The 25341-nt window shown below is 38.1% G+C and overlaps 1 protein-coding gene across 10 annotated transcripts in view; it reads right to left on the reverse strand.

Moving 5' to 3' along the window:
* The window catches only part of Dmtf1 (cyclin D binding myb like transcription factor 1), a 48312-nt gene that overhangs the window by 10471 nt on the left and 12500 nt on the right, over window positions 1–25341 (reverse strand). For 9 of the 10 annotated variants that reach the window (XM_005358317.2, XM_013350440.2, XM_026784661.1 and 6 more), the window contains 8 exons: window positions 24774–24896; window positions 18481–18575; window positions 9968–10082; window positions 9036–9112; window positions 4697–4854; window positions 3495–3527; window positions 2578–2687; window positions 564–792 (listed from right to left, as the gene is read on the reverse strand). In XM_005358317.2, the coding sequence (XP_005358374.1) occupies window positions 564–792; window positions 2578–2687; window positions 3495–3527; window positions 4697–4854; window positions 9036–9112; window positions 9968–10082; window positions 18481–18575; window positions 24774–24896 (940 nt within the window). The remainder of the gene's footprint in view (window positions 1–563; window positions 793–2577; window positions 2688–3494; window positions 3528–4696; window positions 4855–9035; window positions 9113–9967; window positions 10083–18480; window positions 18576–24773; window positions 24897–25341) is intronic. The other variant, XM_005358320.3, reaches the window with a different exon arrangement.

Consider the following 25341-nt stretch of genomic DNA (forward strand, 5'->3'; position numbering starts at 1 on the left):
AAACAATAAACTAAACAAACAGTACAATAAATGTGAGGTTTTAATAGTCTGTATTTCCTTCCCTTGACTGATGATTTTGATGTTTAGCATGGACTAACTTTAACGTTCTGTTTGTTCGTTAGTTTCCATGGCTGAAACAAAGTGAAAACCAACTTGCCCCGCCCTCTCCCCAGTGTCTTAAAGCTGCAGAAGTGTTTCCTTTGATGGAAGCCGATGGTGTGTGACTGTTAGACTAAGTCTCCATGGCCACCTCTCGCACAGGACCCAGGGACTGAAGAGACCCTTACTCTAGCGTTCCCACAGGCCGCTGCTGAGGCACACTGGTGGGACAATGAGAACCTCACTGCCCCTGCCTTTGTCTCTGCACCTTCAGTCTGGCACTTTGCCTGGGCACTACATCAACCAGACAGGAACAAAAAAAGCTCAATAAGGTACTCAGGGTCTTGCACGTGGCTTTCCATGGCAAGGCTGTTTTTCACTAGGCATTCAAGGAAATCAAGAGCAAAGTCCATCAAGACATCTACAGAAATGAAGCAGGCTTTTCTTGTTAAAGGAACCCAAACCTTAGGATGAGATTTATTTCATCTTCCTTGGTCCATTCAGTACCCCCACTCTGTTTCCAGTTCAGGTAGTTGAGCCACTTAGAACGGCACTGCTTTTCTGAGCGGGTACCCACTCGTTCAGCTACAGCTGCCCAAGACACGCCCTGTGTGACGATGTCACCTGGCTCCGTGCTTGTTAACTCATGAACCACCTCCGCAAGTCTCTTTTCTTCTTCTTCTGTCCATTTCCCTGAAAAGGAAACCACCCAGATTACAGTGTTATCTTCTCAACCATTACTGAATCTAGCCCTCTATGTCCAAGTTCAAATTCAAAGGATGAAGGAGCTCAGCTGATCGGGTTACTTTGTAACAGAACTCAGTTGGAAACTACATATACTCACTAGAATTATATTCTACTGGCTTTTATTACCTAAAACAACAACAAAGAATTATATATCCTCAAGTTACATCAAGTCCTTTATATCGAAATAATAAAGTGGGGAGAACTTCACTGATAGCCCCACTGATAGGATAATAATTCTCACCACTTGCCAGCAGCACTGGAATAAACTTCAGAGGCTGACTTATTAAGAGGGAATGATAACGAATACACACAGTGACATCTGTGCGCTCATCTACGCCAGAGAAAGTGAGGTTCATACCGTCATTTGTACAGCCCACCCCAAGCCACTGTGACGATGCATTAGTCAATTATGACACTAACTTCATATGCATTCTCATTCCATCTTTTCCAAATCTCTGAGCTTATTAACAACTAATGTTTCTCTTGCCTTTTTATGTAATGAAGCTTGAGCAGAAAAACAGAAAGGAACTTTAAAAAGAAGCCATGTTGTAAGGCCAGAGGGAAGCTGGCAGGCCCACCTCTCACGCTGCTCTCAGGGAATGGTACTGTTCCCCCAAATGTGCTAACAAATGAGTTCTGTACCCACAGAGGCAAAAAGAACCTCTGGAGCTTCAACTAAAGCTTCTGCTTCATTCCGTACGCTAGCCACATCCAAGAATGAATGCCAGGTGGTGAAATTCACGGTCTTGCTGTCTTACTGGTAGGAATGACATCAGGGAGTAGAGGACATATTCCTGATTTCACTTCAATTTTAAAGTAAGCGGTAAAGAAAAAGATGCTTTAGAATCTTAAGTTAAACTTGAGAACTTTTTTTTTTTTAATTAAAGACCTGAACATGTATTATTGATTGTTTAGGAACATTAAGACCAAAGGAGATTTAGAGTGTCTGCTCTAACCTGTTTTACAGAGGAATTAAGGCTCGAGGAAAAAATGGCAGAGTTTCTACAAACCATTGTTTATCACAAACTAGCTTGATACTTATCATCAATACATTTGTATATATTTAGAACTATATGTAGCCTGGCCAAGACACCAAAATATTAATAATCATAAATTTATGAAAAATAAAATTCAGGGGGCTGGAGAGATGGCTCAGTGGTTAAGAGCATTGCCTGCTCTTCCAAAGGTCCTGAGTTCAATTCCCGGCAACCACATGGTGGCTCACAACCATCTGTAATGAGGTATGGTGCAGACATACACACAGACAGAATATTGTATATATAATAAATAAATAAATAAATATGAAAAAGAAAAAAAAGAAAAATAAAATTCAAGTTGGAGATCCACAGAAATATTCTTAGCCTCTGAAACACATGCAGGTTCTTTCTGAGCTGCCACAAACATAGGCCGATGTTTTAATTTCAGTTAGATGGGCTTACATCAACATGACTTCTGTATGTCTTAAACTACAAAGCTTTCCCCAGTGGAGCAGTTCTGAACTGATACAAAACTGCAGCATACTAAACTTAAATGGTCTGAAAACCAAGTGTCGCTATGTCCTTGTTAACAATGTTCAGTGACACTGGATTTAAAAGCACAAAACCCAATTGGCTTCATCTATCTAACTAGATAGATAGATCAGGAAATGACTGTTCAAATAAAGGTGACCAGCACACAGCCCCTCTAGGGGCAGACGGTCCACACAGCACAGCACAGCACAGCACGCAGTACCTGTGTTGCAGGTGTCCTTCATCAGCCGGCAGCGGTCTTTGACAGAAGAGGCACTTCTTCCTAGGGCCGCCCCTATGGTTGCCCAGTCATTGCCGTGCTTTATCCGGAGCCTAGAACAAGAGTCTGCCAATCAGCAATTGGTTCAACTGTTTCCTCCCTTTTAATCTCATCATTTATTCTTCGTTCTTCTTCTTCCCTTTTGGAAGTTTGGTGGTTTGGAAGTTGTGGGCAGCAATACTTTTGAGAGCCAAAGTTTGAAAGAATGGCCTTTTATTGGGGTCCACAGTTGTCTGTGGGTGAAAAAAAACACAGGCAGCAATTGCCCTTTTCCTGGGTCAGAGAAGAAATAGATAACTTGGATATGGGTTTTAAAAAAGACCAAATTTCCCTCCGATTATTGACACTTCCCAGGCAAGTCCCAGAGTTTTTCCTTTGGAGCACATTCCTAACAAGCTCTTCTTAAAATCCCAACACAACTTTATAACAAGGATCTACTTTCAGTCTTCAGACACACAGTCTACCACACTGTACTAACAGCCTTCAGTCAATGAAGCAACAGTCATGCATCTGGAGAGTCACAGCCCTTACCAGACGGAGTCAACACTCACCAGGTCAGTTTTATAACAAGCCCTAGATCCTGGTAATAAATTCCTTAAATTAAGTGTCCAGGCCACCGAAAACATTCATTTAATTCCTTTTGGAATCCCTATTAGTGATCTCAGCAAGCACCTAGTGACTGACAACCGGAGACTAATCTGTCTATTATGGGAATAGCTAATTATATAACTTCTAACAGAAATTCATGCTTTTTACTGCCAAATAAAATTATGCCAGTCCGACAAAAAAGTTCAAAAGTTCAGATTTAAAAGTTAAAAATAAGACAAAAAGCCAAATAATTATAATCAATAAAAACTTACTCCTTGAGCTTCTCAATTTCTTCAGGAGTGTATCTAGAAATTCAGAACAGTGGAAAAGAAACCAATTAAATATATACTGCTAAAAACATTACCAAAAACCAGTTTTATTTAGTGATCTGAACACGAAACAAAACAGCATATGGGTAATATTTGTCAAGTGTTTTAAAGTGAGTTAAAAGTTAAAATAAATGCTTCTAAATTCTTAGAAGAAAAAAAATAGTAACTACTTTTAGCTATAGTACACATATATACTGTATCATTTTCTCATGGAAATCCAACATTTAAAGTATCTACCTGCCTCATGTTACTTAGATATTCCTTTATTTCAGTTAGGTCTAGGAATTCTGAAATTACAACTGTTCCAAATAGACTTATGGCTAACACAGTGCATAGTAAAGAGAAAAAAAATCTTATTTTTTTTCTAGCCAGGCATAGATACTCTAACAATCTTTTTCTTTATTTCCACAGCCAATGCAATGTTCTGTTTTATGTTTAAAAAATACATTTATCTGAAAATTCTATAAGGCTGTTCACTTTTTAACCAGTTGTACTGTATGGAAAGTTTCTGAAAGTTAGCCAAGCCATTCATTCTTGAGCCAAAAAATTCTTTCTGTCCAACTTCCTAATACCTTCAGTTGATTCCCTTCAGGTTTCAAGCGTATTTTCACGGGTAGCCTGCTAACAGGCTAGAGGAAACTAGCATTGGGAGCTCACCAGTGTCTTTCAGGTCACACTGATGCCACCTAAAATCCCAGCGACAAAGCATCAGCAATATCACAAAAATCAATCAACTATTTTGATACCTTTCCATATATGCTACTGTTAGCAGAAATCTATTCATCATTGCTAAGCTTTTTTCTACTCTGGTTTTATTTAAAAATAAATAAAGTCGTTAACCTGGCATACTATATTCCTAAATCAAATAGGAAACAAATACTATTCAGGAATCTAGAGGTTTGTTTTTTAACACTCCCTACATTTTTAACCACTCCAATTTTTAATTTCTACAAAGTAAACTCTGACAGAGTAAATTCAATCAAGTTAATCTACGTAAAGTAGTTCAGCTTTCTAATTTCTAAAGAAGTCCTATTCAGAGGTTTCTCCACATGCTAACACTTGTAGGATAAAAGTATCAATAAGGATTCACGGGCCCCCATCTCTTTCCCAGTCACGTGAACACGTGGCCCCGCCAGCGTCCGTACTTTCCCACGTGGTTCCTGTCGTCATACATGCGCAGCACTCGTCTGTAAACCGCAAACAAAGGCCGGTTCAGCCCCCACGCTATCGTCCTGTAGAAATCTTTCCTTTCGTCTTTTGACATCTCAAAGATGATTTCTGTAGCATCTTTTATTCCGCGTGCCTAAATGGGTTACAGTTCTTTGATTTAGGGATTGCTGATACAATGCATGTGGATGTACTCTGCTTTGACAGCAGTTTTAACGCTACCGGTCCACAGTGACCCTGAGAGAAAGACCACTGCTAGTCAGTCCACGCTCTAAATAAACCTTAAAGTGCTGCAGTAGTTACTCAAGTATTACTGAAGGGCACCAAAAATAAACTACCCAATTCAAACAACTCAATTTCAGTTTAAATTTTAAACTTCTGTTTAAATTTCATTTTAAATTTATAAAAAAATTAAAAATAAACTCGAAACAAGTACAAGGAAATCAAAACAAAATGAAAGGTAAGTTTCAAATGGTTCTTTGAAAGGATGAATTAAAAATAAATTTTGAAATGATCTATTTCTGGCAAAAAGGAAAGGCACACATACTAGAGATGAAAGAAATGTGGCCTAAGAAGAGACACTACAGAGACTGACAACAAATGATCACTATGAACAATTTTATAAGTCTAAATTTACATAAAGTGACCACACTCCTAAAAACAGTCAACTTACCAAAACGGATTCTGGAAAAGATAGAAAATCAAAGACACATAAACAGAAACTTTAAAAAAAAAAAACAAAAACCTGGTACTATTAATCTCACCATAATGAAAGTTCTAGATCTAGGTGGTATTATGAATAAACACTACCAAACATTTAAGAGAAAGTAACTGGAGATAATTTATGATTTTATTAGGCTAACATACCCTCAGTAACAAAACCCAATGAGGAACATTTCAGAAAATCATCTGGGGGCAAGGCTTAAAGCTTACTCATCGTGACAGCCCTGGAGCCCCACTAGTTTAGGGCAGAACCGAGAGCTGATGAGCAGAGGCTGCTGTACGTTTTCAGAACAATCATTACTGATGGCTGATATCAGCACATTTACAGAAAACATGTAAATTTCAAAATAGGTAGAAAATACTCTAAATGACAAAACTCATACTGAATCAAGGTAAGCTGCAGACCTGATAAAAGAACATTTCGGAAATATATACTCAAGAGAATTATTTATAGGGGATATCATATACATAGGTAGCCACAAAGGTTTTGAGAAAAACAAACGAACAAGCACTGTATCAAGTTGCTGAATACCAAATCAATAAATAGACATTTGCATTTCTATACAAAGCTTATGTCTTCTATGGACAATATAGAATTTTAAAAAATATAATTCTTTTACAAAGAGAGTCAGTATAATTCCAATAAAAATTCTCTCAGGATTTCATTCTCTAAAAACTAACTTTTTAAGAAAAGAGGGCTAAAAATAGCCAAGAAATTCACAAAGGGGCTTGCCCTGTCAGGTATTAAGACTGTTCAAGCTTGTGTTAACCTGGTACTGGTTAAGGTAATAACAAGAAGATAAAACTAGAAAGAACTTGGGAGAAGTACTTTCACCCTATACAAAATGCTGGGGAAACTGCCATCCATATAAAAAAGAACGGAAGACCTATTTCATATTAGTTGGGGAGGGAGATATTAAGTACAAAATTATAAAGTATTATCAGGACAATAAATAAAAATAGATTCATACATATGAGATGCTATCTTACACAAGCATGCAAAATCAAGTTTAAAATACTGAAATTAAGAATGTTTGTTCATTATATGTTATTCAAAAAAAAAAGAAAAGGCCCTAAATTATGAAAAGGTTTCTGTAATGAATTACCTATAAACCCTTGAGATACACCAAATGTTATGAACATCTAGCAGGAAACAAAACAAAACCCATAGCAAAATGGGTAGAAAATACAAAGAGGAATTTAAAAAGAAATACAATGGTCAATAACCATCTAAAATTGTTTTACTTCAAAAATCAACCTAAAAAGAATGAAAATAAGTAATTCCTGTGTAATGAGCAACCTGAAATATATTTGTATAGTAAAATACATTGAAACAAGTCAATAGCAAAAAAATCACAATACTGAGCAAGAGAAACAATTTATGAAATACCATCTTCTTACATAAATGTCAAAATCCAGTAAAATGGCAGTGGTACATCGTTTCCGTAAGTTTAGACTCCTTTCATTCATAGTCTCAGAATCGCAATTAAACCCAGGTAAATGCAAGCACTGTGTGCTTGGCACTGCGCGACAGCACGAATCAAGCATGCGGTCCTCGTTTCTGTTGTAGCAGTTTCATTATCATTGTGCCCAGCATTTGGGCTATCTGACACTTAACCAATGAGAATGCCCTGTTAAAATGTGGCGCCTAAGCATCTGAGAAGATGAAGAGTTAAAAACAATGTTATCTTTCCTCCTTCCGGACCCTCCACACTGCCCACTCGTGTCAATTCCACCATCACTCTCCACATGAGCTAACAGCAACCCGCGTCAGTAATCCCATCTCCCTTCTGCTCCCCTAGTCTGCTGTGCCTTGGAGACCATCTATCTACTCAGAGCGGCTAGGTCAGACACCATTTTTCTAATTCTCCAAATCTGGCCATCTATGCCGCCTCCACCAGGTAAAGCATTTAGTCACTGTCTATAGCACCCTCAGTTCCTCAGTGTATGGGACCAGTGGACAACTGCACTTTTCAACATTTATTGACTTGTTTCTTCAAAACAGCTTTGGTAAAAGAACTTTCGTCCATCATTTGTAGAGAATTTATAATAAAGAATGGAAGGTTTTTCTTTTTTTATTATTCGAGACAGGGTTTCTCCGTAGCTTTTTGGTTCCTGTCCTAAAACTAGCTTTTGTAGTCCAGGCTGGCCTCGAACTCACAGAAATCCGCCTGCCTCTGCCTCCCGAGTGCTGGGATTAAGGGGTGCGCCACCACTGCCCGGCTCTTGTTTTGGTTTTTGAGACAGGGTTTTGCTGTAGCTTTGGAGTCTGCCCTGGAACTAGCTCTTGTAGACCAAGCTGGACTTGAACGCACAGAGATCTGCCTGCCTTTGCCTCCCGAGTGCTGCGATTAAGGGAGTGTGCCACCACCACCCTGTGGAAGTTTTTTTTAAGCTTACAGTTTACAAAGCTTACCTTAGCAGTAAAATTCAGCTTACGAATACAAATGTGGTAGGCGACAATGTTTTTATTATATATGTCAAACAATGCTAATAGCTAAATAAAGAATGCATACTCCTCTATCCCAAGCCATGCTAACAATCTACACTTAAAATATCTGAATTATACCACCTCGAAGGCATGCAGCAAGGCTCTGGTGAGGACTCTGTAAGAAGTGTATAGGTCTCCACTACCAATCTACCATCTAACTAAGCTATCAGATTTTCTTTAAGGTTTTATTATTTCCCACTTCCTGTACAATATGTTGTACTTACTTTACCTATACTTTATGGCAGCTGTGGCAAGGCTACTTTTCTTGTTTCCAGCTGTAGGGTTACAGTTAGCACCATACACAATGTAAGCTACACTTGGCCACTCTTAGCTCACAGTCTTTCAAGACTCAGCGCATACCTTGGTACAGACAGGAACTGTCTGTAATAGCACCACAAGGCTGACAAGGACTGCCACAAGCCCAAAGCTAGCCAGGATTACAAGTCAACCCAGGCAACAGAGTAAGACCCTGCCTCAAAAACAAATCAAATTCTTATTTTTGCTTAATTGTTCCAATCCTGGGAAACAACTCTTCCCTGAACTCTTAAGGTCCATCTCATGCACATCATTTGCATGGTAGAAACCTTGCATATCATTTTTTGTTTCCTTTTTTGCTCAGACAGATAATTCGATAGTATGTACTGAGAGGATTCCTGTTTCCGTTAACTCCTCAAAAACTCTACATTCAATGACATTTAGTGAAGATGACCAGGATTACAAGCCTATGCCAATGAACTTAAAGTTGTTTTTGTTTGTTTGTTTAAAAAGCAATAGCACTAGCATGAGTTAAGCTGAAAAAAGAAGCAAACCCCCAGGCAGGGACAAGCTAACTCACAGCCTGCCTGAAAGACAATGGGGGGCTTACAAGTCGAGTAGCAATGAACATTTTTGTCCTAATTTCAGCCAGCAACTAAGGCTACTTTGTGATGAAAATTCAAAATCTGCTTTAAAAATAGAAAAATATAGTCACGGATCTTGAAATTATTAAGACATCAATTTTCTGTTATAAAAATTAGTGAGACATTCATAGTAATTACACAAACTACTACCTGAAATCACCCGTGAACCAATTACTGAACTGTGAAAACCGTATCATGGGGTACCTTTAGATAGCGCTCGATGTTGTTCATCAAAATATCGATTTCTTCCTTGGACCACATTCCCTGCTTCCATTTATGTCCTTTAAAAGAAATTAGTGTAATACAAATAAAAGAACTATTACACAAAAATTACCCTTTGAGAGGAATAAAACACAACATATTTCTTTTGTGATAAAATTGCCACTGAGAACAGAACTGGGTTAGCCAAGTACTCTATTCAACTGAAATGTCCTGGAGTGCAGTAACTACCGTAACCTTACTGAATAAACCGATTGTTAAAGTACTACTTCTCTTGTGGAAGTGTAACACTGCTGAGATAAGAGGAGAGTCAAATCGTACTCAAAAGATTTTGGAAAAGTTTCTTTCATAAAAAATTAATTTTATAGGCCAAAAAAAAAAAAAAAAAGACTAAAGATTCTAGAGCTAAACATAAAAAGCCAGCTCGCAGGCAAACTGTTAGGAGTGTTTACTGTACTGTGGCTGAGGCCATTCACTCATCTGTGTCTCTCCCCTGGAGGAGCACAGTGAACCCCACAGTTCTTGTTTTTTGACAACAGCTTCCCCAGATGCGCTGGTGAGCAGCATAGCAACAATGTAAACGTTCTCATGTTTAAGCTTCTAAGAGACTCTCAAAGACACAAGAAAAGTTCACTTTCTCCTCTTACACAGTAACTGAATTGCCTCTTAAATGCCACCACAGCATATCTGTTTAAAAATAACATGTAAAACTGAATCTGTATCAGAAATACAAAGGTACCAGTTATTGTAAACTGGTGGCATTATGGCATCATTCATGGTGAAATTTAAATCCAATAGAAAGTTCAATTACATTACTTGGTTCCACCAAGGATGTCTCAATCCAGAATCTTAATGACAACAAGCCTTTCTAGTCCCAAGGCTTCTGCTATTAGGATCCTATATTCAGCTTATCTTACCTTTGTTGGTGAGAGAATCCTTATCTTCTTTAGTTGTAAACCATGCTTGGCTAACTGCTGAAACTTCCTCAGTGCCCAATGGAGATATTTCATCTAGTTGATCATTCTGTAAAATCTTTAAAAAGAAAAAGGGAGGGGGGGTTTAGAAGCTTGATTAATGCCCAAGTGGATTTACATTTGTTGAGGCTAGGAATTATAAAATTCTAACATAATAATTCAATTTTATGTGTACACTGGCTGCAGCTTTTTATACATTAGGTGAATACAATCATTTGGGGAAGCTGGGTGTTGAGGCATATATCTAGAATCCTGGCATCGGGAGGCTGAGGCAGGATGTTGGCTTCCCAGCCTGGGTTATATACCTTCTGTTTTAGAAAATAATAATAAGATATTACAAGCTGGGTGCAGTTGCACATGCCTTTAATCCCAGCACTTGGGAGGCAAAGGCAGAGCCAGGCAGATCTCTGTGAGTTCAAAGCCAGTTTGGTCTAAAAGTGAGTTCCAGGACAGCTGGAGTTACATAACAAGATCCTATCTCAAAAGAAAAAGAAAAACAATCAACCTAACAAAAAAAAAGATACTCCAAAATCATTTGGGCATTTTGTATAGAAAATGAACTTTTCTATCCAGTTGCTGAGAGCTTCACATGGGAGAGAGCAGTCTCCCTTCCTTGGCTGTTAAGGCTAATGTCCTCAGGGGGATTTCCTCTCACTCAATATAGTCTCTTCATAAAAGGTTATCAGACTACGTCTACATAGGGAGGAACAAAGCTACACAGAACAGTCTTGACCCTGGGCATGCTTTAAAAGATTTACTACCTGTTGTTAAAAACCACACTGCTCTGGATGTGACCAAAGACAGCAAGAAGTTCAGGAGAGACCACAAAACAAGTATTTTGATAAACTGCTAAAAATAACCAGAGACCAAAACAAAAAGCATACATAAAAATGGCGTTGAAATTGAGGGTTTGGTAGACACAGGTGCAGACATAATAATTTCACCCAAATCTTGGCATCCACACTAGCCTTTTAGGATGTAAATGTTCAGCTTCTTGGGATTGGAACTTTATCTCAGATAAAAAATGTACAACATGGGTCAAGTATATACAGTCAGAAGGACAGATGGGAACATTAAAATTAAAACTACATATGGCTAACACAGCAATGAATTTATGGGGATGCATGTTGCAGCAGTGTTCCTCCAATCTCAAAAACAAACCACAAAATAATGCTTCTGAGAGAAATATTAGAAGGTATTGTTGTGCTGGAGAAATGGCTCAGAGGTTAAGAACACGGGTTGCTCTTCCAGAGGTCCTGAGTTCAAGTTCCAGCACCAGCATGGTGGCTCACAACCATTCCTACTGAGATCTGGTGCCCTCTGCTGGCCTTCAGGCAGACATACAGGGAGAACACTATATACATAATAAAAGAAATTCTGTCAAGAAAAACCAAAATGGAAAAAAAAGATACTTTAAAGAACAGTCACAAATTCCTGAAAAAAATAGGAAGACCCTATTAGTCATTTAGGATAAAAGATAGGCTTTAAAAAAATTCAACCAGAGAAAGTATAAATCAGGAGAGATTGATGACAATCTCTTAATGATTTTCAAAAATTGTTAGGAGATATTAACTGGCTACAGTCCCCAACTGGATTGACAACTCAAGAACTAAGTAACTTTTTAAAACCTGACCAGGTGAAAACAACTTAAATAGTCCAAGAAAATTATCAGCTGAGGCCGAGAGAGAACTGGGTTTGTTAGAAATGAAATTATAGGATGTGCATGTGGATCGTTGGATCCTGAGCTGTACTGTATTCTGGTTCTTTTTACCATTACACATTCTGCCACAGGAATTCTTATACAGAAAGAAGACAATATTTTAGAGTGGACAGTTTTACCACACAGAGCAAAAAATTAAAGAGCTATTTTATTAATGTTGAAATTGCCTCATTATGGGCAGAAAATGAATATTTTCTTGCAGTATATTTTTCAGGGAGAGATTAGCAACAAATATCACAAAAGCAAGAGATTTCATTTTATAGAAAGAACTAATTAGGATTCTCCCTGATATAATAAAAGAAATACCAACTTTTGGAGCCCCTACATTCTATACTGATGCAAATAAATCAGGAAAAACAGGCTCTAAGTCAGAAAAGTTAAGTAAAATGGCTCAAAGCCCTTATGATTTAGGTTAAAAGTCAGAATTATACGGGATTCTGATGGTATCATTAGATTTTTCCAGAACCTCTTAAAATAGTTACTGATTCTCAATATGCTCAAGTTTTACATATTAAAACTGCTGAACTTACTCCAGATGATTCAGAATTAACTATAACAAAGTGATCAGAAATAGATATCTTTCCTTGTACACAACACATATCAGACCCCGTAGGGGTCTACCAGGCTCTCGAGCACAGGTAATGATGGAATGGACCAGCTATTGGTAGGAAATGTACCAGACGGCTCAGAATTTCTTAAGAAACACCATGTTAACAGCAAAGGTTTGAAGGAAGACTTTTCTATCACTTGGCAACAAGCCAAGGAAATTATAATGAAGTGCCCTACTTGCTCTGTGTATAATGAAACTCCATTACCTATAGGAAGTAACTCAAAAAATACTTCAAGAATTTATATTTCAGGCTGGAGAGATGGCTCAGTGGTTAAGAGCACTGACTGCTCTTCCAGAGGTCCTGAGTTCAATTCCCAGCAACCACATGGTGGCTCACAACAGCCTATAATGAGATCTGGTGCCCTCTTCTGGCCTACAGGAAGGATACTGCATAAATAAATAAATAAATAAATAAATAAATAAATAAATAAATAAATAAATATCTTTTTAAAAAAATTGATATTTGGCAAATGGATATGTTTTATTTTACAGTTTTGAAAACTAAAATATGTGCACTGTACCATAGCTACATATTTAGGAATTCAATGAGCAACCACTGATTCCATAATTACACATTTATTAGAAGTCATGGCCATTATGGGTACATCTGTACAAATTAAGACTGGTGATGCTGTAGCACATGTCTCTAGTAAAATGAAAGTTTTCACATATTGTAATGTAACGCATATTACAAGTCTACCACACACTCCTATGGGATAAGCAGTTGTAGAATATATGCTTTAAAATTTTAAACTTTAAAATATATGCTTAATAAACAGAAAGCAGTAATAAAGACTCCCAGAGATAGATTACATGGTACTTGTTGGGGAAAGATTTTGCTTGTGTTTCCACAGAATCAGAAATGCTATGGATACTATCAAGATTGATAGAGATTAGATGCATACAGGAGAGACCTCATGAAGAGGAGAGGTGACAGTTCATCAAAAGACTTGGTCATTCAATCAAAAAACTACCTTATAAGACTAACAAATGCCTTTCATCTGATCAGATTGGAAAAAAAAAAAAACATTTCCAACAGGCTAAAATTTCAGACATCTTCCCAAATACTTGTTTCTGCTGTAACCTATAGACATGTAAACCAAATGATCTATTTATAGTCCCAACTCAATCAAAAACTAAAGCTGGCTTTGGAGTTGGAGTATTGCTCTCTTTCTATAAACCCAAGCATGGTTGCTAAAGAAAAATCTAAAGTCTCTGTCTCATGTCAGAAGAGCCACCTGGTATGGAACAGAAGAAAAAAAAATTAAGTAACTATTCTATTGTCACTAATCTCATAATCTCTTGGGTTTATTTTGATTCTTCAAAACTTTTCTTAAGGTATAAACATCTCAAAGTTTATTATAAATATACTATATATGTAGTATATATAAAATAAACTTTTTGTTGCCACAATAATGGTCATATAGCATAACTAATTTTAGATCTAGGCTTCTAGCTTCCTGAAAATGATTTTAGACTTGAGTCTAAAGCAAGTAATTAGGAACTAAGCTTGTGTATCCCAGACATATTTAATAAACTGGGGTCCTTTAACCTCTCCAAGATCTGCTGCATATAACATTTAAAATGTTAAGTTTCCCGCAGTGAACTGTGACCATTTCTAACAGCGACTATTGAATCCAAAAGAATGATGGGGTTCCACAAATGATGATTATACCTGAATTGTGATAAAGCCACTAAGCTGACAAACAACATTCAAAGATCAGCTTTGGACTGCAAACTGCTCAGGAAATATCAAGGTGACTGCCAGTCCAGCCTAATAGACTACTCAGTCAGGTCTTCAGATGGGCCCTGCATTATCAATAACAGCAAGACGAACAGCTCTCAGGACTTGACCATTATCTTAGTTTCCCCAGACATCAGGAAGTAATTTTAGGAACACAATACCCACATTTCCAATAGATAGGGTAGGTTGCTTTTGGTCAGTTGATGAATTAGGGATGTTTGTTATTACAGGGGAATTGATTATAAGTTGCCATTGGTCAAAAACAAGGAAAAACTAAACAAAGGAGATCAGATTTAAGGATCTCGTTCTGAAAAGAAAAAAGGGAACATAGATTTGATAGAATAAAAGGGTAATTATTGAATTATCTTTTAAATTAAAAAAGCAAATATTAGTCTCACACATTTATATTGGTATATTTTTGTATGTTGATACAAATTTAAGGTTACTGATCTTATACTGTATGTGTTTCTACTCTTGTTTAAGTTATTGTACCTACCCAGCTCACTTAGCAATCTAATATAAATTTCTAGTCCTTGAAAGTTATTATTAAAAACTATACAGGATAATTAAATATAGATTAGTAGTCATCAAGCAATCAAATTTGTAACCATGCTAGAAATGTTTTCAAGATCAAATATATATTCTAGATAGATAGATGGTCTTCAACTACTTCAGAGACCTATAGAATATCCACTTAAGATATTTTCATAACATCCTATTCTTGATAGTGAGACACATCTGCTCCTGGCAGCACCAATTTACTTCAAAAAAGGACTGGGCATCAAAGAACCTCCACTGGAGTTTGTTTTCATTGCGGGCAAAGTAAGTCACTTTTGAAAGAAACCGCCCTTGCCTCAATTGCTGACAAGCATGCTATCCATACTGGACAAGTAGAACACAGGTGACTGCTGAGCTTTGCCAGGACAAGATAAGACAGTCCTTCAAAATTTCCTGCTTCACAAAAGTCTGTCAGACATTCCAGGCTGAAGACTGGTACCCCAATGATGGAGAGGAATCTTGGGGTGACTGTCCAGGCAACCAGTTATCTCTATTATTGCTACAGTTTTGGAAGCTGTTTGCTCTGCGGTTCCTGTTTACTCAGGTAATACTGTATATATTTCGGGTTTCTGATGAGGTGGAAGACTAGATTACAGTAAGTTTTCCTTAATTACTATAGAAAGTAAATTAGGTACAAAACTTTGGACACACCAAGTGTGAATAGATAATGTATTTTCTCTGAGTTTGCCAAATACAAATGGACTGGACATTGTGAATTTAATTCTTGCTCGAATATTTTTCTTACTGTATATAGTTTTACTTTTTTTAAGTTAATACCTTTTCTTTTTATATAGACAATACCTTATTGCACATAGTTTTATTATGTTAGAGTTAAAACCTTACCTTTTTATTTAGACAAAAAGGGGGAAATTTGCAAGAGAACTTTCCACTCTGTCCCCTGAAACTGTCATTAAACTGAATCCTAATTCAGAGGACAGAGTTCATGCTCAGGTGACCAGAATAAGCCAGAGTTTTTTTTTTTTTTTTTTTTTTTGGCTGACTCAGGTGGAAAAGGGACACAGGGAGGAAGGAGGAGGGGCTTAGGAGTTTCACAGCCCTTTCTGGATCTTGGAAAAGCAGAGAGGAAGGTGAACTGGGCTTTTCTCTGTTGCTTTTGGGTTTAACAGATTCATATTCTACTATCTGATTCCTGGATTTTTATTAATAATAGAATAACTTAGATAACTGCCACACTGAATCCCATTTTTCTTTGAAATAGATAAGCTGTCAAGTGAAAGAGCAGAACACAATGAGAATAGCCATGTCTCCATGGCTATCCCTTCTTAAGGGCCTATTTGTGGACAATATTTAAATCTAGCTAGAAATCATCTGACAGCTAGTGAGAAGGCTCCGAAGGTAAAGACTGACTGCCATCAATCTTGGTGACCTGAATTCAATGCCCAGAATGCATACTGTGGAAGGAGAGAATCCACTTCTTCTGACTTTCACACGTATGTTGAAGCATGTACATGTGCACACATGCATACACATACAAATACGCACATACACACGCATGTGAGAAACCACTGGAACAAGTATAACAAGTCTTAACCGTTTCATCTTGTGTCATGCATTTAAGAGTTTCTAACACAACTAAACGAAATGGTTATGAACTGAGACAAACTAGATGTCATCTAAGGCAATTACAATTCTGTAGGATCTGACATACATATTATATATTAATACCTATCAAAAGACACATGTAATGCCCAGTTTTAACAACTGTCCATGCCTGTAATCCCAGCATGTGAGAGACAGGGAAGAGAGCTCCTCCTACTAGTTTGAAGTCAGCCTAAGCTATGGAATGAGACCCCATCTGAGAAAAGAACACAAAACAAAACTCTTACAGCTGACTATTTAAGTTCATCAGTTTCACAAGATAGTAAACCCCCACTCTAACTCATCTGTTGATGCTTGGGGCTAGTTCCTGTGTAATGATGTTCTAGTCAAAATCTCTTTCCTACCATAATATCTTGAAAGGCATCTCGTATGTTTTCTTCTAGATGTATCAGGTCTTTTTAAATAGATTTTTGTAGAAGGTGAAAGAATAGAATTGAATTTCACTCTTTTACCAGCAACACTGATGAGTAGGCTACCTTCTTTTCTAAAGTATACTTTTGGCATCTTTGTGAAAAATTAAGTGGGTACAGCTTTGTTACTTAACTAGGTCCCCTATTCGTCTATTTTTATGTCAGCAGCAGGCTGTCTTTATCATTATAGTTGTACAGATTAATTTGAGGTCTGGTATTGTAATGACTCCAGCATTGTTCTTACATCGGAGGTCAGATAGGTATTGCATAATTCTATGAATTGATTGTGGTAATAAAGTCACTTTCATGGTATTAATTTTGTCAACCCAGCAACATGAACTATCTTTCCATTGTCTAGTTTCTTTTGTGATTTCCCTTTCTCATATCTTAATGTCTTTTGTTGTAGAAGTCTTTTACTACTTTAGCACTGGAGATACAGTCCACTCACTAGGGTCTTTTAAGTAAAATATTCTGTGGTCTATAAATGGAGAGTTTGATTTCTTCTCTTCCTATTTTTGTCCTTTTATGTTTTTCTCTTGTCTAACTGCTATAGTTAATGCTTTAAGCATTCTAAGGAAAAACAGAGGGAAATGTATGTCCTTCTTTCATTCCTGACTTCAGAGGAAATGATCTCAATTTGTCTCCACTTAATCTAAAGTTAGCTATAGGACTGTTGTATACAGCCTTTATGTATGTATATATGTATGTATGTTCCATTTATTTCTAAAGTCTCTAGGACTTTTACCATGGTGGCACACTGGACTTTGTCAAATGCCTTTTCAACATCAACTAAAATAGTACTAGATAATGAAAAATTATAAAATAGATATTGTTTAGCTCTAAAGAAAATGAAATAACAAAATATGCAGGAAAATGGATAGAACACATGTTAAAGAGAGATCATACGATCTCAGAGAGAAGAAAACTGCATGTTCTCACACATGTATTAGTCAGAAGTATACACTGAGGACTGGTGGTGGCACACACCTTTAATCCCAGTACTCAGGAGACAGAGGCACGTGGATCTCTGTGCGTTTGAAGCCAGCCTGGTCTACAGAGTGAGTTCCAGGACAGCCAGAGCTATTACACAGGGAAACCCTGTCTTGAAAAAACAAAAACAAAATGAAAACCAGGGGAAGGATTTGACATTCCCTGTTCAGAAGAAAGGATTTTTCTACTGCTTTAGGAGAACTGAAAAAGTTCTACCCACTGAAATAGGACACATGTCTGAGGCGTTCTCAGCTCTTGATGCTACATATCAACCTGGAACTCTTGTATTTCCTAAGTGAAAGGCCACTGAGATGTGCTTCATAAAAATGTTCTGATGCTTCTAATTAAAAAAAAAAATGCCAAGTAGTTTATGAAATGATGATATGAAGCAAAAGGCACAATCAGGCAGACATAAATTTAGAACACACACACATTTCAGATTTGGCCCACACTAAGACAGCACATTAAGAAGTTAAGGCCTGGCCACCAGTCATCCTCACAACACATGTAAACGCATATCTAGTTCTACAAGGACCACAATCAACGCTATTAACAGCTCAAGAAAGATCTCAGGACACAGACGAATACAGACCCATCATTTCCCATTTTAACAGCCATGCACCACTCTACAGCAAACAAATATCTAATTTTGCTTACAGCACGTGGGGACTGGAAACCCGAATGACAGGTCTTACACTAATTTCATTGTTGCAATGCTGTGAAAGTATACGCTTTTCATTTCTTGCATAAGCTGCACGTAATAACCATGTCCCTCACTGAAGCCAGTTTAAGGATGTACTATACCTGAATTTGTGTCACAGTTCCCTCAGAAAGTTCATCATCTGCCACCTCTGTGGTTGCCGTCATGGTCACCTCAAAGCTCTGCTCATTTTCTGAAACTTCAAGAAAATAATGATTCATCTCCGCAATAATAATCGTAGAAACTAATTATCCTAACGAAATCCACGGGGAGAATGTGACCATCTAATTTCCTAACATGCTTCTTAACAATACAGTGCACATTAATTTGCTTAATAGACACGAGTGCCAGGTAGGAAGGTCCTTCCATGGGGCTTATATTCTAATAATAAACAAGATACGATAGTGGGTGAGTCTTATAAGCCAGGGACAAAATAAAGCAGGAAAAGGAATGAGGTGAAGCGAAGCAGTATGTCTGAATTTTAGGTGAGAGCTGGGGGATAAGACTTGGGACAAAGGAAGAAGGCTGGTCCTGGCGGTGTCTTGCAGGAGGCGTCTGAAGGAATGACAAGCCAAAGGCTCTACGATAGGGCACGCTGAGAATGGCATGCGCACAACCGAGCCTATGCTACAGCAGATGCAGTAAGAACAGGAGACCGTGAGACCTCGTAAGCAACTGCAGCCATGACAACCTCACCTCGGAGACTAGAAAGCACAGGATGGGTCTGAGCAGAGAAATGACACAGACACTTTGATTTAACAGTACTGCTCTTGTTGCCGGGAGGAAAACACCTGAAGGGCAGAAGGGCTAGAGACATCCGAAAGACATCTGAAGGGCTAGAGACATCTGAAAGAGGCTAATGCTCTAATGTAAGAGAGAACAGGGGTTTGGACTAGGTAGAACCATAAGTAGATCAAATTCTGAATAGTGATGATGGAACCAATGAGATTTGAAGACACACTAGACGTGTGGGAAACCGAAAAGTCAAGGATGACAGGTACTTGTCCCCCTTCTTTAGGTACAAGCAACAAGAACAGACTACTACTAAGCATCCGTGAATATTCAGGAAGTCAGTTTTAAATAAATAACTGAGATATTTACCAAATATCAAGAATTCAGGAAAACCCTGAAGGTGACTCTACTGTAACAGGTATGTCTAAGGTAAGTCTGGTTAAAATAAGTGGGGCTGTCATTACCAGAGAGAAAACCACCAAATAAGATCACTTAGGTAATGAGTAAGAACAGAAGGGGCAGTCTAAGCGCCAGGTCTGAGTGCTGGAGTGTTCTGTATTTAAGAGTTTGGTGGATGTGCACAAGTCAAACTAAAAGATGGACATGTAGAAAGAAAACCAGAGAGAGGTGTTTCTAGAAGCCAGTAATGAGAAAAGCTTTTCACAGATAAGACAAAAAAAAAAAAAAAAATCACAAGATCTCTGGAGACCCAGGAAAAAGTTTTGGTAAAAGATGAAACCCTGGGATGTGTTAAGGAAAAAAAGACATGAAGGCAAGGACAGGCTATTGGACAGTGGCCAAAAATGGCTTCAAGGATTCAGTTCACAATGTGTTTATACTGAGGAGGTCATCCAGGTGGAGGATGAGCCACTAGTGACTTAGAAGTCAGACGTGAGAACTACATCTGAGTACGCAAAGACGTGGAGCTGGTACATGGAAAAGCCGCAGCTGGCCGCTGAAGACCAGGATACAGACACAGGTAAAGACAGATGTGGCAATGGAATGTATAGTTATTTTCTCATTAGTTCAATTTCCTCTGAAAGAGAAAGCAAGGATGTCTCTGAGTAAGAAAGGTGAGGTATCAGATTTTGGGACATGAAACACTGATCTCAGAGTGAACAAGAGTTGTTGTTACTTGTCCTGATAGATCACATATCCCATTTGTGAGGGCTACAAAGCCAAGCCAGTTTGTTCATTCTGCCTTTCTCTAAGACCATTTGATTAGCTGTGTTAATCATAAATAGGCAAAACCAAATTTAGATGGGGTTATAGCTTAAGCAAAGAACAACAAAAGAAAAGGGAAAGGCATCTGAAGGTAACTGCAAGACTGAATATGATGAGCAGTCACAACACTACCACTGGGTGAGGAGAAAGGAAGGACACGTGCAGAAGGAACAATGAGAAAGTGGCATGACCGTGGGCCCAGAGCTGAAAGGGATCACAGAGCACCACTACAGAGGGACTGAGCTGGAGTTGGGGAGCAACAGGACACAGGTCTGAAAGATCACAAATGCACAGCAGCAAGTGACTCAAGAGTAGTGACAATGGAGCAACAAGGGAGAACAAAGAGCAAGGGACTGGGGTCTCAAAAAATCACCCAACGCACAGGCAATGACCGTGGCCATGAGTAAGAAAGGGCCTGGCATACATGCACTGGCAGGCTACACAGAAGCAGTGAGCTAGTGACTAAACTGAGGTGATTTTAGCTTCTGCTTTACTAGAAGGACGTAAAACTTGCGTCTCTAGCTAGATATACATCTTAATGCTAATCAACCTGTATAGAGTCTAACACATAAGTCTCTGTTCAGTGAGACGTAGCCTTCATCTCTAAGTTATCCACTCCCCTGCACAGGGAACAGCAGTCTTCTTCACCACACAACACTGCAGCCTGCCCCTCCCCACTCCACCCACCGTTTTACTCCCTACCTCCAAAAATTCAATTTCTTCAGCTTCCCGGGCCTGGCTTACTTCACCTAAGATACGCTGTTGCTTTAGCCGCAGCACTTTATTCTTTTATGTCCAGATTAATATTCCACACTGTCCATGAGCCACATCTCCCTTCCTCTGTGGGTGGACCCAGGCTGAAGCCACATCCTGGCGACTGTGGGCAGTGCTATAATCATGGGTATGTGAAATGCAGGCATTTCCTGATAGATTACCTATCAACTCTACTCCAGGAGCCATCTTCATGCTGTTTTCCAGAATGGCTGTACTTATACTTCCACCAATAGTGTGAAAGAGGCCTTCTTTTTCTGCACTTTTATAAACATTTTAAGTACAGCCATTCTATTTGGCCTGAGATGATCTATCTCATTACCCATTATTGGTCTGTTCAAATGTTCTGTCTTCAATGCTTCAACTTTGGTATTGATATATGTGTCCATAAAACTTATTCACTTGGAGGTTTTCCCATTTATTAACTAGAGTTTTTTTTAAAATATTGGTATCTCTAATTCTTCATATTTCTCTTGTATCAATTATAATTTTTCATTTTGGTCTGATTTTTGAGTGTCTTTTTATGATTAGTCTAGTGATTTATCAATTCAAGCCATATATATGCTTTTCCCAAATGAGCTTTTATATTGGCTTTTCAGGATCTATTTTTTTTTTAAAGATTTTTTAAAGATAGATGTCCTTCTGATTGTGGTGAAGGAGTCTCTCAGCACTACAAAGCTGCAGTGGCCGACAGAAATGGACTGTCTGGTTTAGCTTGTTTGGGAAGGCACTTTTCATTTCTGAATGCTAGGACTTTGCTGAACAACGTATTCATGTTGTTACTGATCACACATATTTATTTATTTGTACAATTTAAATGTCTATTCTTTTTCTGGCCTTTAAGAGTTCTGTTGAGAAGTCTGCAGCTAGTTTAGAGAAGATCCCATATATGCTGGCGCTCTTGTCTCGGGCCTTTGTTAGTTTGACATAACATACCTCAAAAAAGATCTTTCTTGAATGAATCTACTAGAAATCTCTGAGGTTCTTGGACCTGGATGTATATACTAATTGAAGACTTGAAAAATATTCAACTGTTGCTTTGCCAAATCCATTTGTATATATCCATTTCCTTCTATTATAAAATACTAGTAATAATATCATTTGTTTAACCACAAGTCTTACAGCCACTTTCTTCTTTTAATCTAAGTTATTTCTAAACAACTACTATAACCTCAAGCTCAGAAATATGGACTCAGAGGTCCTTCCTCTGTTTGATCTAGTTTGTTTAAGTTCTATTATATTTTAAAATTTCATTTATTATATTCTTTAGCTCCAAAGTTTACATATTTTAATAATACACCTTTGCTGAATTTTTTATTTAGAATAAAAGGTACCTTCCTAATTTCATTCTCTTATGTTTTACTGAATTAGGATTATTATTTAAACTATTAAAAAGGCAGTTTTTTTTTCTTTGAACTTGCTTTCTTTAGCTATATTCTTTTGGCAGTAACGTGTTACCTTACTTTTCATGTCTTTCTACATATATCCATTACATTTTTAAATCTGCACATTAAGTTGTTCTTACCAGGTTTACAGGTAGTGAAAGTTTCTCCCCCTGGAGATGTGCCCTAAGGCACTGGATGGGTGGACTACTTTGGTTTGGGTTCCAGGGAGATACAGTAGTTAAATGTTTATGTAACTTCCTCAGCTGTAACCAGTATTTGTAATACCTATGGGTGACTTGGTGACCTAGACCACAGGGTATAAGTGGGATCACCCTACCTGCTAACATGCAGCTCTCTTAGTTAGTGATAGTTTGTTAGTGAACCGAGGCACCATGAGCTGCTCTCGGTTTTTGTGGGTGGATGCAGTCAACTATGATGAAGGCAGTACGGTCCCTTCTAAGCAAGATGCAGCCAGAGTGGTTATGGAGGGAAAGCACCTGCTAATTTCTAAAGGCCACACGGAAACACTTCTACTCCTGTAGGCCCACATATACTTGGTGGTGTGACAGAGTGCTAACTGATGACAGAGATAAGTGTACCCTGGCGAGCACAAGGAAAAGAATGCCCATCATTGTATACAAACTACAGTTACCTTCACAAAACTACAGGGGGCAACCTGCTTGCTTTCTGGGATGATGGGTAGGACCAGCTGGCTGCTTTTGTGCCTCAGCTTCTTAGGACAGGCAGCTTAGCTACTCTCAGAGCCAAAGGCTGAGGGGCCAATGGCTAAACTTTGTGATTTTACTGTAGCTCTTACTATTTTTCTTTTAAAGAGAAACCTTCCTAAATTAAGTTTATCAACGATTCTTACAAATATGGAGAACATATACTCAGAGACCAGCTTATTAAGTTCTCTATGAGAGGAACAAATTGAGCATCACATACATGATAGTGTCAACATCTCCATGTTTATCAGGTGATGAACAAAGACGTAATATCAGAAAAATGGAACACAGTGCCAAGTACAGACTGAACCTATGATTATGAACAAAATATTTAAATAATGAACTAACTAGTCATAATTTCACAAAAAGATTGTTCAAAAACTTTGCCTTATAAAATATCCACATAGGATTGTATCTGTGTAGATAGGCCAACTAAGCTTTAAGATCCAGTGACAGACACAGTAGGAGCTATTTAAAAACACGAATCGACAGGAAGAAACTTCATTTAGTTCCAAGTTTTAGGCATGAATATGTTATACTTGAAAACTAATACTAGCCTTAACAGTTTTTTAATCCAGAGTAAACTGAAATAAAATGATTTTCTGTTCAATTTAAGAAATAATTAGCTCTGTGCATACAACTTGCTAAGATATTTAAATCTAGGTAAAGATATTTCATTTGATGCTGATATGTAAAATCAGAAATCTCAAAAACGGCAATTTGTGTTAAAAGTGGCATCAACAGATGAAGGCATCGCTCTGGCTTTATAGGGACAGGACTTCAGATTCTTTCCTAGGCAAATCAGAAACATGATCTAGTGCTGTTGCTGGTATGCCTCTGCCAATGGCACTCCGTCTGGAATCTAGCCTGCCTTAAAGGTTGTTAGACTCTAACCATACTAAACCACACTAGGATTAAGTAAATGAGGCACCTACCAAACTTCTATGCAGGTGGGCAAGAGGCTAAAGCATGTGCTAGAGGAAGCAGACTACCTGCAAATGTCTGAACGTGGTGCTCTCTCTGAGCTTCACTTTCTTCATCCCCATGTAGGAGTGAAGGGTAACAGTATCTACTGTACAAAGCCAGAGGAAGCAGACTACCCGCAAATGTCTGAACGTGCTCTCTCTGAGCCTCACTTTCTTCATCCCCATGTGTGAGTGAATGGTAACAGTATCTATTGTACAGCATGATGGGCTGGGGGAAGATGCAGTTTAAAAACCTTATACTCTTGAACAAAGCAGGGAAACATACATATTCATATCCGTTTAAAAAATGAAGAGACTCTCAGTATAGTTAAGACAGAATACTCAGTAAAATTATTTCTTTAAAAGGCTCATTATAAAGCCTACAGCAGCAGGTTGAGAGTAAAGAAGTGTTGAAAAGATTGGACAATAGGTAAAGGCATCTACTTAGCGGTTGGTATATAATGAACACTCTTTAAGCATTTGTTTAAAAACAGATTTTTTGACTAAGTAGAGTTCAAGTCTCCCTAGAGATGCCAACTGACTGGTGCAAGTTAATATCTAATTCAGAAGGCACCTCTGCTATTAGCAGACTTACGTGGGAGTGCAACAACTGATATGCAAGGCGTAGAGTCGTCAATGCTCTGGTCATCCTCAGAGGACAGACAGAGCCTCTTCTGCGGAGGTTCAGTACTATCTTCTGAGTCTATTTCATCAGGGTCTAGCGGAAGGGGAAAAGAAACCAGACAAAATGCTCAGAAACCTCAAATAGACAAAATCTGTACTTAGTATAGAAATCTCTGCAGCAATTTTCTTATCTACTAAAATCATCCTTTTATCCACCTGCTCACTTAAATTCACTTAGCTACACAAGGACTCAAAGATCGTCGTTTTCTCCTTGCTTACTGTAGTACCCAGTCCCTGTTCTTGTGAAGGACAAAGTGCCACCTTCTAACTTGGTTTTCCAAAGATTTAACACACAAAGAGAAGGACTGGTATTGGGTTCATTCAAATATTTACTAAATGCCTAACGTCTAAGTTCCTGGAACAGGAAAATGAAGGATACCCTATGCAAGAAGGATACCTCATAAAGGAAGGCTACACCGTGAAGGAAGGCTACGCCGTGAAGGAAGGATACTCTATGAAGGAAGGGTACTCTATGAAGG

This window comes from Microtus ochrogaster, chromosome 26 (genome assembly GCF_000317375.1).
Source record: "Microtus ochrogaster isolate Prairie Vole_2 chromosome 26, MicOch1.0, whole genome shotgun sequence".
Lineage (NCBI taxonomy): Eukaryota > Metazoa > Chordata > Mammalia > Rodentia > Cricetidae > Microtus > Microtus ochrogaster.